This window comes from Entelurus aequoreus, linkage group LG06 (assembly GCF_033978785.1).
Source record: "Entelurus aequoreus isolate RoL-2023_Sb linkage group LG06, RoL_Eaeq_v1.1, whole genome shotgun sequence".
NCBI classification, from domain to species: Eukaryota; Metazoa; Chordata; class Actinopteri; order Syngnathiformes; family Syngnathidae; genus Entelurus; species Entelurus aequoreus.
In genome coordinates this window covers 17,422,023-17,436,475 of record NC_084736.1, presented here as the reverse complement: position 1 = coordinate 17,436,475, position 14,453 = coordinate 17,422,023, and the positions used below count along the sequence as shown (strand labels likewise).

General features: G+C 35.2%; 1 protein-coding gene across 3 annotated transcripts in view; it reads right to left on the bottom strand.

Moving 5' to 3' along the window:
- Positions 1-14,223, bottom strand: part of LOC133651903 (plexin domain-containing protein 1-like) — a 30,435-nt gene extending 16,212 nt beyond the window's left edge. Inside the window, exons 1-8 of one of the 3 annotated variants that reach the window (XM_062050122.1) lie at positions 14,187-14,223; positions 10,609-10,754; positions 6,813-6,956; positions 2,779-2,846; positions 1,406-1,530; positions 1,208-1,326; positions 1,043-1,139; positions 875-970 (exon numbers count right to left, since the gene is read on the bottom strand). In XM_062050122.1, the coding sequence (XP_061906106.1) occupies positions 875-970; positions 1,043-1,139; positions 1,208-1,326; positions 1,406-1,530; positions 2,779-2,846; positions 6,813-6,956; positions 10,609-10,623 (664 nt within the window). In that variant the 5' untranslated portion in view covers positions 10,624-10,754; positions 14,187-14,223. Of the gene's footprint in view, positions 1-874; positions 971-1,042; positions 1,140-1,207; positions 1,327-1,405; positions 1,531-2,726; positions 2,847-6,812; positions 6,957-10,608; positions 10,755-12,391; positions 13,763-14,186 lie in introns of those variants that run through there. The other 2 variants (XM_062050121.1, XM_062050123.1) reach the window with 2 other exon arrangements.
- Positions 14,224-14,453: the final 230 nt, after the last annotated feature.

Here is a 14,453-nt window from a genome sequence, read left to right as displayed (position 1 = left end):
CTTTTGATGATATTACGGAACGTAGATGGTGAAATCCCTAAATTCCTTGCAATAGCTCGTTGAGAAATGTTGTTCTTAAACTGTTGGACAATTTGCTCACGCATTTGTTCACAAAGTGGTGACCCTCGCCCCATCCTTGTTTGTGAATGACTGAGCATTTCATGGAAGCTGCTTTTATACCCAATCATGGCACCCACCTGTTCCCAATTAGCCTGTTCACCTGTGGGATCTTAAAAATAAGTGTTTGATGAGCTTTCCACAACTTCCTCAGTCTTTTTTGCCCCTTGTGCCAGCTTTTTTGAAACATGTTGCAGGCATCAAATTCCAAATGAGCTAATATTTGCAAAAAAAAACTGAAGTTTTGCAGTTCGAACGTTAAGTATCTTGTCTTTGCAGTCTATTCAATTGAATTTAGGTTGAAAAGGATTTGCAAATCATTGTATTCTGTTTTTATTTACGATTTACACAACGTGCCAACTTCACTGCTTTTGGGGTTTGTAGTAGCTGACCATCTTGTTCGCTGTTTACTTTGGCAGTTTAGCATTTTTCATATCATGTTACCATTTTATATTTTAGCATCTGTCTATTAAGGCTAAATGTTCTAATATTAATACAGTGTATCCACACTCTCTGTTAGCATGTTAGCTATTAGCATTGTTAGCATTTATGTCGACTTGTGTTTTAAGGTGTTGCATTGTACAAGAGCGGACATAAATGTTTATTATTTTGCGTTTGTATATGTGAAGCCATAATACAATTATTACATCCACTGCCTCATTCTTGTCAGAGCACACACTGCTGGTTTCAGAAACTGCTGCTCAAGTTACTAAATGTGGTTACCAAAATCCCATAATGGGTTATTGTGTTGTCTTACTGGGCAGCGGAGTGAACTGGACGGCTGACAAACTGGTGATATTGGCGGCGTCTATATCGATGCGATGGTACTCGTACACCCTCTGCTTCTGGACAACTGAGAGGAGGGACAGCACAGCTTTCAACATCTGCCGTCGTGAGTTGCGTGAACATGTGAGCGAGCATTAACCTGATGACTGGGAGGACGATACGACCACAAAGGCATCAGAGAGACCCGCCTTCACCGGGTGTTTAGCCGGGCTGAACTCTTTAGGAGGCACTGGTATCTGGAAGACAACAGTCGTGCTTAAAGGATGACAAGTAGGTACAAGGAAGTGGAATAAGTTCCTCTCACGTCTTTGTAACTGAACGTGATGGTTCCTGTTTTGTAAAGTGCTGCCTGGAAAGTGAAGGGGCCCACTGACTCTTGGCCCGACAGTCTGACCCGGTCCCACTGGACCACAAACACCTCGCCTGAAGGAGCCAAGCTGGATTAAAATATGCGTGCACTCCACCGCATGCAGCAGCCAGTCAAGGTGCGACTGCACGGTACCGTTATCCAGGTACTGCACGGTGGACTCTTTGGAGTGGCTGGGATCAAAATTAGCCATCAGGGGTGCGATGTACTGAGTTGACGTCAGCATGCGGTGGGTGAGCTCGCCAGTGAAGATGAACCCTGAAAATGTAAAAAAACAACAACAAATAAATACAAATTAAATTTACACAATTAAAAATGTACACATAAAAATATAAAGAATACATATGTCAAGGTTTTTTACATTTTATGTTTTAAAGTCTTAATCACAACCAAAATACTAAAACTTTAATTACATTTTTCAAATTTTCAAATGTTTTATTTTTATTTTAATCAAATCAAAAAAACGAAAATTTTAAATTAAAAAACTACAAATGTACACATTCAAAATAATTACCAAATTAAAAATGTAAACAATAAATAAAATATTAAAACTATATATATGACATTGTTTTAAAGTGGTGATTAAATCAAAAATACAATAATTGTTTTATCAAAATGTTTAATTTTTTAATATTTTTAGATTTTACTTAAAAAGACAACAAGAATTTGTGCAAATTTAAAACAGTTACCAAATTAAAAATGAAAACGTTAAAACATATTTTTTTAAATCAAAATCAAATTGTTTACATCTATTGTTTGAAAGTGGTAATTACAACAAAAATACGAAGTATTTAATTAAAATGCAACATTTTTAAATGTTTTTTTAATTATATTTAAAATAAGTAAAATTTGAAAAATTAAAAAGATTCCAACTTAAACATATAAACAATAAAATAAGACATTTGAAAGTATCAAATCGTTTAAACTTATTGTTTTAAAAAAGTTAAATAAAACAAAAACAAAAACATTACATTTTAAATGTTTAGTTTTTAATTGTTTATTATTTTAATGAAAACAAATAACAAAAGTTTTAAAACAAAAAATTCAAAATGTAAACATTTCTAAATATAATAAAATATAGAAAAAAACATCAAATTGTTTGCATATATTGTTTTAAAACTTAATTTAAAAAATACAATCATTTTAATAATTGTTTTAAATTTTTTCATGATTTGTATTTAGTTTAAAACAAAACAACAAATGTGTATTGTAAAATTTAAATAATTAAAGTTTAAATATTTAAAGAATAAAAAAATACTAATTTAGAAATTTTACATTTTAAAAATATTCACATACAACTATTATTAGTCATGTTTTGAAAAATATATATCAAGTATCAAATTTCAAAATTCACAAATCCAAATTTTTTTTAATCAAAAAAATGAAACCATTAACATTTTAAATTATAACATTTCAAAACTGAAATAAAACAAAAAATAAATAATTGAAATATCACTTAGGTTCAATGTGTCAAAGGCACAGGAAATTTGTGAAAACATCACATAACTCCCGTTGCTATGGTAATCTGCCTCAGGTAATGTCCATAAAAGGGGAAGTCAAACGACAAGGCGATTTTCTGCAAACAAAAGAACAACTTTATTAGGTACACCAAATTGTAACGAGCTGTTTACAAAAATATATGTATTGATTAAATAATAAAGAAAAACCTTTGCATTGTTATTTTTGGAAAGGCAGGTATGTTCCTCATCTTGTAGCATGTCAGGATCAAGATTAACCAGTCTGAGTATAATTGGAATCTTTTAAAAGTGTTAAATGGCATGTTTCCACCCACTCCAGTGCACATTAGCAGGGTCACTCCAGAACAAAAACATGAAGCTCCACATTTGCAAACCATCTGTTAGTGCAAAACAATGTTTCCCAACGCGCCTTCTGATGCAACTTTTTCAACGGAACAGACATGACTCGGCAGCGTGGGATCAGGGCGCCGAGTTTAGCGGGCGTGATTGTAAAAACAGGTCAGCTGCAAAACATCTATAACAAAGTCGTTTTTTGTGAGCAAAAAAAAATTGCAATTAGCAAAGAAATGATCCTTACAAGGTTTGTAAATGTTTACATTATTCGAGCTTCAGTACAGACAAGGCAAGTTGTTGACATGTTAGTGGCTTTTTAACACTTCCCAGGGCCCGTTTTTTTAACGAAAAAAAAAATCCTAGCAAGGAGTCTTAGTTTAGGAGTGATTCCAGAACATTCTCAGAGATCTCTGAGCAAGGAATGGACAGAAACTCCATCTTAGTGAGGAGGTGGGGTTGACCCCTTCATCATTTCAAAAGCTGTGATTGGTTGATTCTGAAAGCTAGATAGAAAATACACTTTTGGTGATAAAGGGCAACAGATGGACCCTCAAATTAATAAACTTAATCAAATAATCTAATCTTATGAAGACTATGTAATTGTGGATAATATTTCACCTAATATAAAAAACTGATTAAGGGGAAGTGCACTTTTTTTTTCTATTGTTCACAATCATTGTGAAAAACATGACGACGGATGTATTTTTTCAAAAAGACACTCCAAATATTAAATAAATGCGATTAAATGTCAGCTTACAATCCCAGCAGGCACAAGACATTAAAACAACTTCTTGAATTAGGTCCTGATGTTGAGCAACTTAAACATAACGTAAATGGGTGTATACATGTACATATTCACCCATTCACACACACACTCACACACCGATGGCGGGAGCTGCCATACAAGGCCCTAACCACGACCCATCAGGAGCAAGGGTGAAGTGTCTTGGATGAGAACCCACAGGTTGCTGCCACAGCCGCTCTACCAACCCAAACAACATGCTTTCCGACCACGTTTAATCAATGTTGGGTTCTAATGTTGATTTGACCATTGAATTTTGGTCATTTTCCAACCAAATATTCTACAACACAAATATAACGTTGAAACAACATGCTTTTTGACATTTACCGTATTCAATGTCATGTTGTGATGTTGATTTGACCATTGAAATTTGGTCATTTGCCAACCAAAAATGTGGATCCAACAATAGACATCAACGTTGTCTCGATTTACAAATACAACTATTTTGCAGCGTTGTTACGAAGTCAGTTTTAAATGACATGTACAGTATGTGTAATCAACGCTGTATCAATGTCTTGTGCCTGCTGGAATGGGAGCCGCTCTATTCTGCCTATAAAGCCCTTAAAAAAAAAAACATTAAGGTTTTATATACATGATGTAAGTATGTAATGTAGTAACAGGCACATTTATAATAACATTCAATATTTACGTATTTTGATTATTTTAAGCATATGCGGCGCAATAATTTAAAAAACGCATCACAAAATTAGTTTTGTTTATTCTTCATCACAGATTATTATTCACTGCAGACTTAATGAGAGCCAACCAACATAATAAAACCTCACTTACTGTACAAGGTCTGCTGTCTTTAGGATGCCGACTGCTACGATGTTCATATATTCCCATTTAGATCAAGAATGACTAATAATACTCATGAAGAAAAGGGGGTTGTAACCAAGCGTCGTTTCGTGGCGCCATTCCCAGGTCTAAATTGGCTGTCAAAGTGTACCAACTTGTCTGAATACGTCCTCGTTTTTCTACTGTCCAGGTAAAGGCATGATTTATGATCTACAACAGGGGTCGGCAACCCAAAACGTTGAAAGAGCCATATTGGACCAAAAATACAAAAAACAAATCTGTCTGGAGCCGCAAAAAATTAAAAGCCTTATATAAGTGTTATAATGAAGACTACACATGATGTAAGTGTCTATATTAGCTATAATAGCCTACTATCAAAATGACTATGTGACGCAGGCTGAAGCAAATCTTCGTTGACAGAAATGGAAAAATTTGATATTCATTCAACACATTTTTACAACATTAAAAAACATTAGTAAATCAGAGGCTACTCAGAAGGTGAGATAACTCCTGGAAGATACTGGCTTAGAATAGACAAAGGTATAGATGTGTGTGTCCAAGTTAAAGGATACTGCAGGCTGTCTTCTTCTAATGGATTTATTACAATCTTTGGCAAGCTCTGTAACGTTTGCTGTGGTCTGGAACATCATGGCACACAAACAACTATCAGACATGCAGCCAATATTACATACATATAATATGTCATGAGACATGCAAAACTAAATTATATACAAAGAGGATAAAAGTAAAGGATATTAAATGCGCTCAAATATACCTACAAACGAGGCATAATGATGCAATATGTACATACAGCTAGCCTAAATAGCATGTTAGCATTGATTAGCTTGCAGTCATGTACTGACCAAACATGCCTGATTAGCACTCCAACAAGTCAATAACATCAACAAAGCGCATCTTTGTGCATACGTGCACAGCATAAAAAGTTTGGTGGACAAAATGAGACAAAGAAGAAGTGGAAGATTTTACATGTAAACAAACTGTTGCGTCACAGTCCACACTAAGGTGACTTCAAGAATCGCCAAAATTAGTAGGATAAAACGATGTTCACCAAATACTGTCATCAGTGAAGCATACACACAAACATATTAAACAGTGGGCTTTCTAACAATTGGGAAGGTTTTTGTGATTTAGAAGTAGCTAAAACACGGCCAACTGCGAACGGACGTTTGCCACTAGCTAGCTAGCCATGTCTTAAAGCACCTCTTCCTGAGGGTGTTTCAATGTTATAACTTCACCTTTATCTTTAGTTTTTAGGCCAAAATGCGTCCGTTTTCCCTTTTCTGTCTACACACTGTCTGCTTGTAAGTACTCCATGATTGTGCGCTGCCGAACATGCTCCTCTGTTCGCAAAACCAGCAATGTCCTGACGTGAACCGGTACTTTTCAAACACAGTATAGTACCGTTTTTGCTTCATTAGTACCGCGATAATATATCAGTATCGGTATACCGTAGAACCCTACATACATGTCCTTCAAAACTGACTCTGAAACAGTGTTGCAAAATAGTTGTATTTGTAAATTGAGACAACGTTGATGTCCAACTTTGGATCCACGTTGTTGGTTGGGAAATGACCAAATTTCATACGTCAAATCAAACATCACAACTTGACATTGAATAAATGTTGTCAAAAAGCATGTTATTTCAACGTTGTATTTGTGTTGTAGAATATTTGTTGGGAAATGACCAAAATTCAATGGTCCATTCAACGTCAGAACCCAACATTGATTAAACGTTGTCAAAAAGCATGTTGTTCCAACGTTATGTTTGAGTTGCTCAACGTCAGGACCTAATTCAACAAGTTCTCAACGTTGTTTGAATGTCTTGTGCCTGCTGGGTAGGAGCAACTTTTTGCACTAAGAATCTTTAGGAATACGGCCCCTGGACTGTATGACCTCATGCTTCACTGTCAAGTCCCATGGCGCGCTTTGCTCAATATCTGTTTTGTCTCCTTGTAATTGCCGCTCATTGCATCTGGCAACGTGCAGGAAAAATGACTTTTGCAATCAGTTTGATACATTGCGCACTGATTGCAAACAGAAAGACGGAGCTTTCTGTCTTGGGTCTGTAAGCATAAGCATCAACAGTGAAGATTGTGTGCGCGACGCTCACCGTAGCCTGTTGGTAGGCGTTTGACAGAATGCCGTGGACTCGAACCTGGCCGTGCCCCAGGTCACTCATGTCCACCCATAGTTCACGTGTGCGCTGGTCCTCGGGACCGAAGCGTCGCCAAGTGTAGTACTTGCCGGCATCCTCCTTCCCAACACACAAAACAGGAAGAAAGTAAATCCGGTAATTTTTTTTTATTTTTAAATGTTCCGATTTTTTTTTAATATTCAAAAATCAAAAAGGTTTTATGAAAATGTTAGTTTTTTTGTTTTAATTACCAGTAAAAAACAATAGATGTAAACAATTAGATTTTTTAAATTTTGTATTATTTTAATTTTTACATTTTTAATTGTTTTTTTATTATTGTTTTCGTTAGGGTAAAACACATTAAAAAATATAACATTTAAACATATAAAATCTTAATTTTTCATCCTAACAATCCATTTTTTGGCATGATGTCTGCTTGACTGGGACGGCATATGGGGGGGAAATTTTGTATAATTCCAAGGGCCCCTAAAGACCCTGATTACTTTTCACGGGGCCCAGAATTCTTTTAGTGTGGAAGAACTCCTCTGGCATTAGCAGAGGCTCTCTCACAGTGACCCCTGACCTCATGAATGGGCAAAAATTACCACACAAACTCTAAAATTCTTAGACTAGGAAGTCTTGCCAAAAGAGTTGAGTCTGTTGCATAAGTGTGCACTAACTCCAAATGTGCTTCATTTTTCACATATTAATAATAATAATAACAAAAAAAATACATTTTATTTGTTGGTGCATTTCAAAACACCCAAGATCACAATAAACATAATCGCAAATATATACAATAAAATAAGGAATTAAAATTAAGATAAAAAAAGAAAGAAATATGTAGTTTAGATCAAGGGTGTCCAAACTATTTCCACACTGAAAAATGAAAGCATTGGGGGGCAATTTTTATGTTTTTCATGATCAAAACCAATATAATATATATTGTAACTACTAGGGCTTCCCACAATTTTGGTGAATGTCAAAGGTCCCGGGTACTTAAAAGGATCTCAGTCATTAAAGTATTAAAAATAAGTTATATATTATTATTGTTTTTACTTTCAACGCTTAAATCTCTATACATCAACTTCAGATCTCTCTGTTGACATAAAGTTTAATTTTCTTTTATGTTTAATGCCATTTTTTTTCAAAGAAACACCCTTTTTTAAATGGCAAAAACACAAGATATGCAATATTTTCCCAATAAATGTTAAAAATTGAATATTTCATGTGAAGTAATTGAGCTTTAAATGGGTAAAAAAAAAATTTAAAAAAATTTAACAAATACAGTTAAAACAAATCTGTCTAAAGGTCTCGGGGATCCAAAAGGGCCCCACCCATAAAAGTGTTAAAAATATGTCATAATATATAAATATATATTATTTTTACTTTCAACGCGTAAATCTCAAGATCAACTTCAGATGTATCCATCGATTATAAGTTGTTATTTTTATTAAATGTGTTTTGTTTTTATGTTTTCTGCCCTTTTTGTCAAAGAAAACATTGTTTTATTTCTATGGCAAACACACAGAAAGTGCAATATTTTCCCCAAAAAATATTTCTAAATGAAACATTTGATGTGAAGTCATTGGAGCTTTAAATGGGTAAATAATTCATAAATTTTGCTTTCGGTCTCCCCTAGAGGGGGGGGTTACCCACATATGCGGTCCTCTCCAAGGTTTCTCATAGTCATTCACCGACGTCCCACTGGGGTGAGTTTTTCCTTGCCCGTATGTGGGCTCTGTACCGAGGATGTCGTTGTGGCTTGTACAGCCCTTTGAGACACTTGTGATTTAGGGCTATATAAATAAACATTGATTGATTGATTGATTGATTGATAAAAACATTGCTTTGAATTGATTATTATTTTTGAGCAATTACAGTTAATAACACATCTGATTAAAGATCTTGAGGATCCAAAAGGGCCCCACACATGAAAGTGTTAAAAATAAGTCATAATATATCAATATATATTATCTTTACTTTCAACACATAAATCTCTAGATCAACTTCAGATATATCTGTCGTTTATAACTTTTTCCATTCATTTCCTACCGCTTGTCTCTCATTATTATTTTTTTATTTGTTTGATCTTTTTGTCAAAGAAAACCTTGTTTAATTTAGATGCCAAACACACAAAAAGTGCAGTATTTTCCCAAATAAATATTTCAAAGTGGAATATTTGATGTAAAGTAAGTACAGCCTTGAATAGATCAATAATTCATAACAACTTTGGTTTTGATTAATTATTATTTTTGAGCAATGACAGTTTTAAAGTATAAAACTGCATACATGGCAGCTTTGTGTTATTAGAGTCAATATTGCAACTTTTTCTTGTTACATTTCCTCTATTATTCCACTCTTTTATGTCTACTCTTACGATAGTATATTTCGAATGTGCCGCAGGCCGTTAAAAAATTAGCTGCGGGCTGCAAATGGCTCGCGGGCCACACTTTGGATACCCCTGGGTCAGACAAACAAGCACTTTTGAACAGGTGTGTCAGTGTTGCAAACTCCTCAGCTAGGAAAGTAGCAAATGGCTGTCATAAAAGTCGCTGGAAGTTGCTGGATAACATTAATGCCTAATTTGCATAATTGATTACAATGGATGCTGACATAAACAGACATAAAAAGTGTGTTTAAAAAAATGCAAATTAGAATCATACTGCCAAGGAACTTTCCTTTGTTGATTCTTATTGTAGTTGTATTTTTCTTTGTTCTACATTGTTATATGTTATCAAAATTTATCAAAAGGGTGGTGATATTCACGAACAAACCAAATCTATTGACTGGCTCATTAACATGAACGATAGGTTCTATTTGAAGCATGACAGAGATTTAATGTTTACAACTACATCTCATTCTGTAAGCCAAGGAAGAAAACAGCGGCAGCTTTGCACAGAGTAGGTGTGGGTCTCCTCTCTGCTGTGACTGCAGCTGGGAGTGCTGCGCGAGGCTAGTGTCAACCTGACCGCCTCTTAGGAGGGGCTCACGACAGCACCGGCTTGTTCGCTGAGGACATTAACTGCAGAGTGACACGTGCTTTCATGTCTCCAAAACACCCAAAAAAGTTGCGAGACGCTTTTGAAAAAGATAGTCGCTAACATGAGTTGGAAAGTCACTAGATTTAGCAGGAAAGTCACAAAACTGGTAATTGGTTTTAAGTAAGCATGTGTCCTAATTATTTTGTCCAGTAAGTTTTGTGGAGAATGCATATATGTTTAAGAGTCCTTTCTTTATTCATAGTCATGTTTAAAGCAGCTAGTGTTTTTCCATTTGTACTCTTTCTATTTTTTCATTTTATGTCCGCAAGTAAACTGTGTGTTACCTTGAAGGCTTGCACTGTAGGAGTTGGAGGACTCCCTTATATCTTATCTGTAGTAGAACAATGAGGCTGTATTCTTTTCCGGACAGGTGGGGGCTTTCTTCGGATGGAAGAAGTTGTCTCTTCTGTTTGAATGTTAGACCAATTCGAGAAGCCGGTATGAATGTATTGGTGTGGGCTGGTCTCCTGAAGCTTCAGTAAAACATGATAATATTCCTATTCTGTCTCGATGGTCCTTCTTACTCTGCATATACTGTATGTCATATAAAGAACTTGGGATTGACCAATGACTTTAATTCCGTTGGAGGAAAGGCTGGTCAGACGCAACAGTTTCTACTGTCTAGCAACAAAAACTGCACTGTACCTTTCAAAAGATGGTAGTGTTTACCCAGCACACACATGCACACACATGCACACACATGCACACACACACACACGCAGACTTACCACCACTGTAGTCATGTTGTCTTTCAAGGTGTCAATGAACAGTCCTTCGCCCTGGACCGCTCTGCTTGTCCTGACATGTCCCAGAGACCACCTGTGGGCTTGTTCACCTCCCGTTGAGTCCTCTGATGTCACAGTGTACCTTTCCTCTGTCCAAAATAGACAGGAAGTGCTTAGTTATAACTGCATGTGTGGTAGTAATTATTTACACATTATATGGCGTGCGACAAAGCTATTAAAAACATTAAGATTTTTAACAATTTGTTATGAATGTTTTGTTTCGTATAGTTGTTGGTCAGTCATGTTTTGGTCATTTAATTTTTGTTTCATAAGTGGACATTTTTTTAATTTATTTTTTTAAAGAAAGACAAAAAGAAAATTGAAAACAAAGCAGACCAAAATGGGTTTTTAGCCCTCCACAGAAATTATTTTAGACATGGCACAAAACAGAAATCTATCACACGAAAATTCCGGTTTGAGCCTTATATCTTTACATAAAAATATACTTCTTAACCCTTGCTCCTGATGGGTGCTGGTTAGCGCCTTGCATGGCAGCTCCCGCCATCAGTGTGTGAATGGGTGAATGTGGAAATACTGTCAAAGCGCTTTGAGTACCTTGAAGGTAGAAAAGCGCTATACAAGTATAACCCATTTATTATTTATCATTTAAAATCGGTACTTGGTCTGTTTTTCAAGTTTTTTCAGTTCATTTCTGTGATGAAAAATGTTCCGACAAATATATTAGGGCAGTTTTAGTGACACAATATTTTCCGGGCACAATTCATAGCCAATATATCCTAAATGAGTTTACAAAAGTTGAGCTAAGGAAAATAAGGACAAGATATATTACATACCCAATTCATCCCAAAATTTAAGAAATACAATTTAAATTTTTTTATGGAATATACCCTTAAAAGGATTTTTTTAAACTAAAATTTAACATGGAGGTTGACGGCTGTTATATCTGTGGAGTTGTAGAGGATGTAAATCATCTGTTTGTGGAATGTGAGACATGTGTTTTGGGAGGAAATCAAAAATTGGAGATGTCCCCATTCACAATAGAAGGGATCAAATTTGGCATATTTATAAATGATAGTAACAAAAGAAATGTTTGTCAACATTATTATACTCCAAGCTAATTTTTTATACATACATGTCGATTTCTGAAAGTAAAACCTACATTTTCTAATTGGCTTTATGGTTTAAAATGATCAATTAAATCTTGGAAAATTATTAAAAGTACAAAAACCCTTAAATTGATATCTTTATTGAAAACAAATCGAAGTGATTTAAATCACCTCTTTCTTTTTGTCAAAGAAAACCTTGTTTTGTTAGATGCCAAACACACAAAAAGTGCAGTATTTTCCCAAATAAATATTTTAAAGTGGAATATTATTAAAAGTACAAAAACCCTTAAATTGATATCTTTATTGAAAAAAATTCGAAGTGATTTAAATTACCTCTTTTTTGTCTTTTTGAATTTTGTATTTTATCATCCATCCATCCATCCATCCATTTTCTACTTGTCCCTTGTATCATATTGTTTATTATCATTATTTATTATTATTTTTAATACTCTATTTGTATTTGCTTTTATTTTCTTTCCTTGACATGTTTTGTTAAAGTCAATAATTTGCTCAACCTGTTGTGTAAAATTGTTGATGTTAAAAGTGCCTTGACTTTTATGTACATCGTTGATATATGTTTGTTGTTCAATAGAAATAAACTAAATAAAAAATATATAATTTTTTTTTTTTTAAATTACATTTAAAAATACAAATAGTACCTGCGATGAGCTGGCAACTTGTCCAGGGTGTACCCCGCCTTCCGCCCGAATGCAGCTGATATAGGCTCCAGCGTCCCCGAAAGGGACAAGCAGTAAAAAATGGATGGATGGATGAACAAATAATATATATATATATATACATATATATATTTATATATCTTGGGATGTTATTTTGTTAAAGCGCCCACGTCACGGTGCATGTTAATGACGTTTTAATATTTAAAAAAATAAAAAAAGAAGCCCTACGTCACGACGCATGTCAATGACATCACAATACACTACTATAAATACCCCCGAGCGCCATGTTTTCTTTGCGGAGTGTCTTTTCTAACCCTAAGTAATGGTGGCCTCTCGTACTTCAAGTTTGCTGTTTTTTCGTTCTCGGGCTTTCAGCAAACTACGAGAGGTTTGGCGGCGATTTACTACACAACCCCAAAAAAAGCCAAGAGATCATGCACTCCGCCCAGTTCAGTTACCCGTCGCAGGCACCGTGACTACGCCGTGGTCAGCCCGGTTGCCGCGAAGAGTTCGCCTCTGTTGCTCCGGTTGTCCTAACGTCGGGTTGTGTGTTTAAACTGAACAGATTAAAATGAGCAGGGCAACACAGCCTCACCGAAACAATGGTCCGGTCGTGAAGCCCACGCTCGACATTTTAACATGTTGTACAACACTGTGGGTTGGCAAATGCTACTTAGCTTGGAGTAGCTAGTAGCATTAGCCCTTCCCTTTATAAGACATTGCAGTTTGGCTAATGCTAAGTAGCTTGGAGTACGTTTTAAAGATGTGCTATTTGGATTTACACTGTATGAAAAGGAATTTTACCTTTGCAACCTCATTATACTATTAGCTGAGTTTTATATTCATAAATTTAAGTTTCTCAATACCCGACATGTTTTTTGTGCCTTTAAAAAATAATTAGAAATCTGTTAAAACACTCTCTACCTCTAACAACCAAAAAGCTGTGAAAACGATGATGCTGTGCTCCAAATTTAAATTTACTGAAATTGTGTGAGCTTATGGCTTTGCACTTTGTTTTATTTATATATATATATTGCATTCTATTTTAGTTACTTTGAGTTTACAACCCCCTGGCGCTGTTTTGTACTTATTTTGATGATTATTTCTCTACTCTGTGTAAATGTTGCAATTTATAAATAAAGGTTTATAAAAATTAAGAAAAGTAGCTTGGATTCCTACTTTTAGTAGCACTTCCCCTTTATAAGACATCGCCGTTTGGCTAATGCTAGGTAGATTGGAGTAGCTAGTAGCATTGGCCCTTCTCCTTTATAAAACATTGCAGTTTGGCTAATGCTAAGTAGCTTGGAGTAGCTAGTAGCATAGGCCGCCGCCTTTCCAACTTGAATTAAAGTTAAAATGTGTCAATGTCTTATTAAGATATGAGGTTATACCTGTGCTCCTCGAGTTATCCACTTCAAGCATTTGTAATACATACCAAAATAAGATTGAGGTGTGCTCATAAACACTCGCAAAATGCTCGCAACCATGAAAACACGCTTCGAAATTTAAGTACAATTCACCACCGCGAAATTATTTTTTTTTAACGAGTGACTAATTGGATACAATCGATGTGCGATACCACTGATTCTATATATCGATACCGAGCAAAATTCAGGCTGGTGTCGGCGATACCAATCCTATACTTGAAGCAAAATAAAAATGGATACCTAATGTGTGGTAAAATAAAAAAGAGTATTTCAAATATTGCTGGTTTTGGGGAATCCTATTCAAACAATATAAAAGTTTCTCTGAATAGCCTACAATAAAATATACATACACTTGCTGTTTCATTATCCTGAGTGCCTCAGTTTAATGGCCAGTCATTTTCTTAAATGACAGACTGAATAACGCTGCGTTTACGCATTACGTATTTAGGCGGAAGGAAAAGTAGTTCCAACCAATTGCGTCTCATTTAGGCAAGTTCTCAAGAATTTAGTTACTTTACAGTGTTCCTGCCAAAATAAGAAAGTATCAAATTTATTTATATTTTGATTTGGCAATCGAGAGCATAAAGAGCTGGTATTGGTGGTATCGATATTTCAGT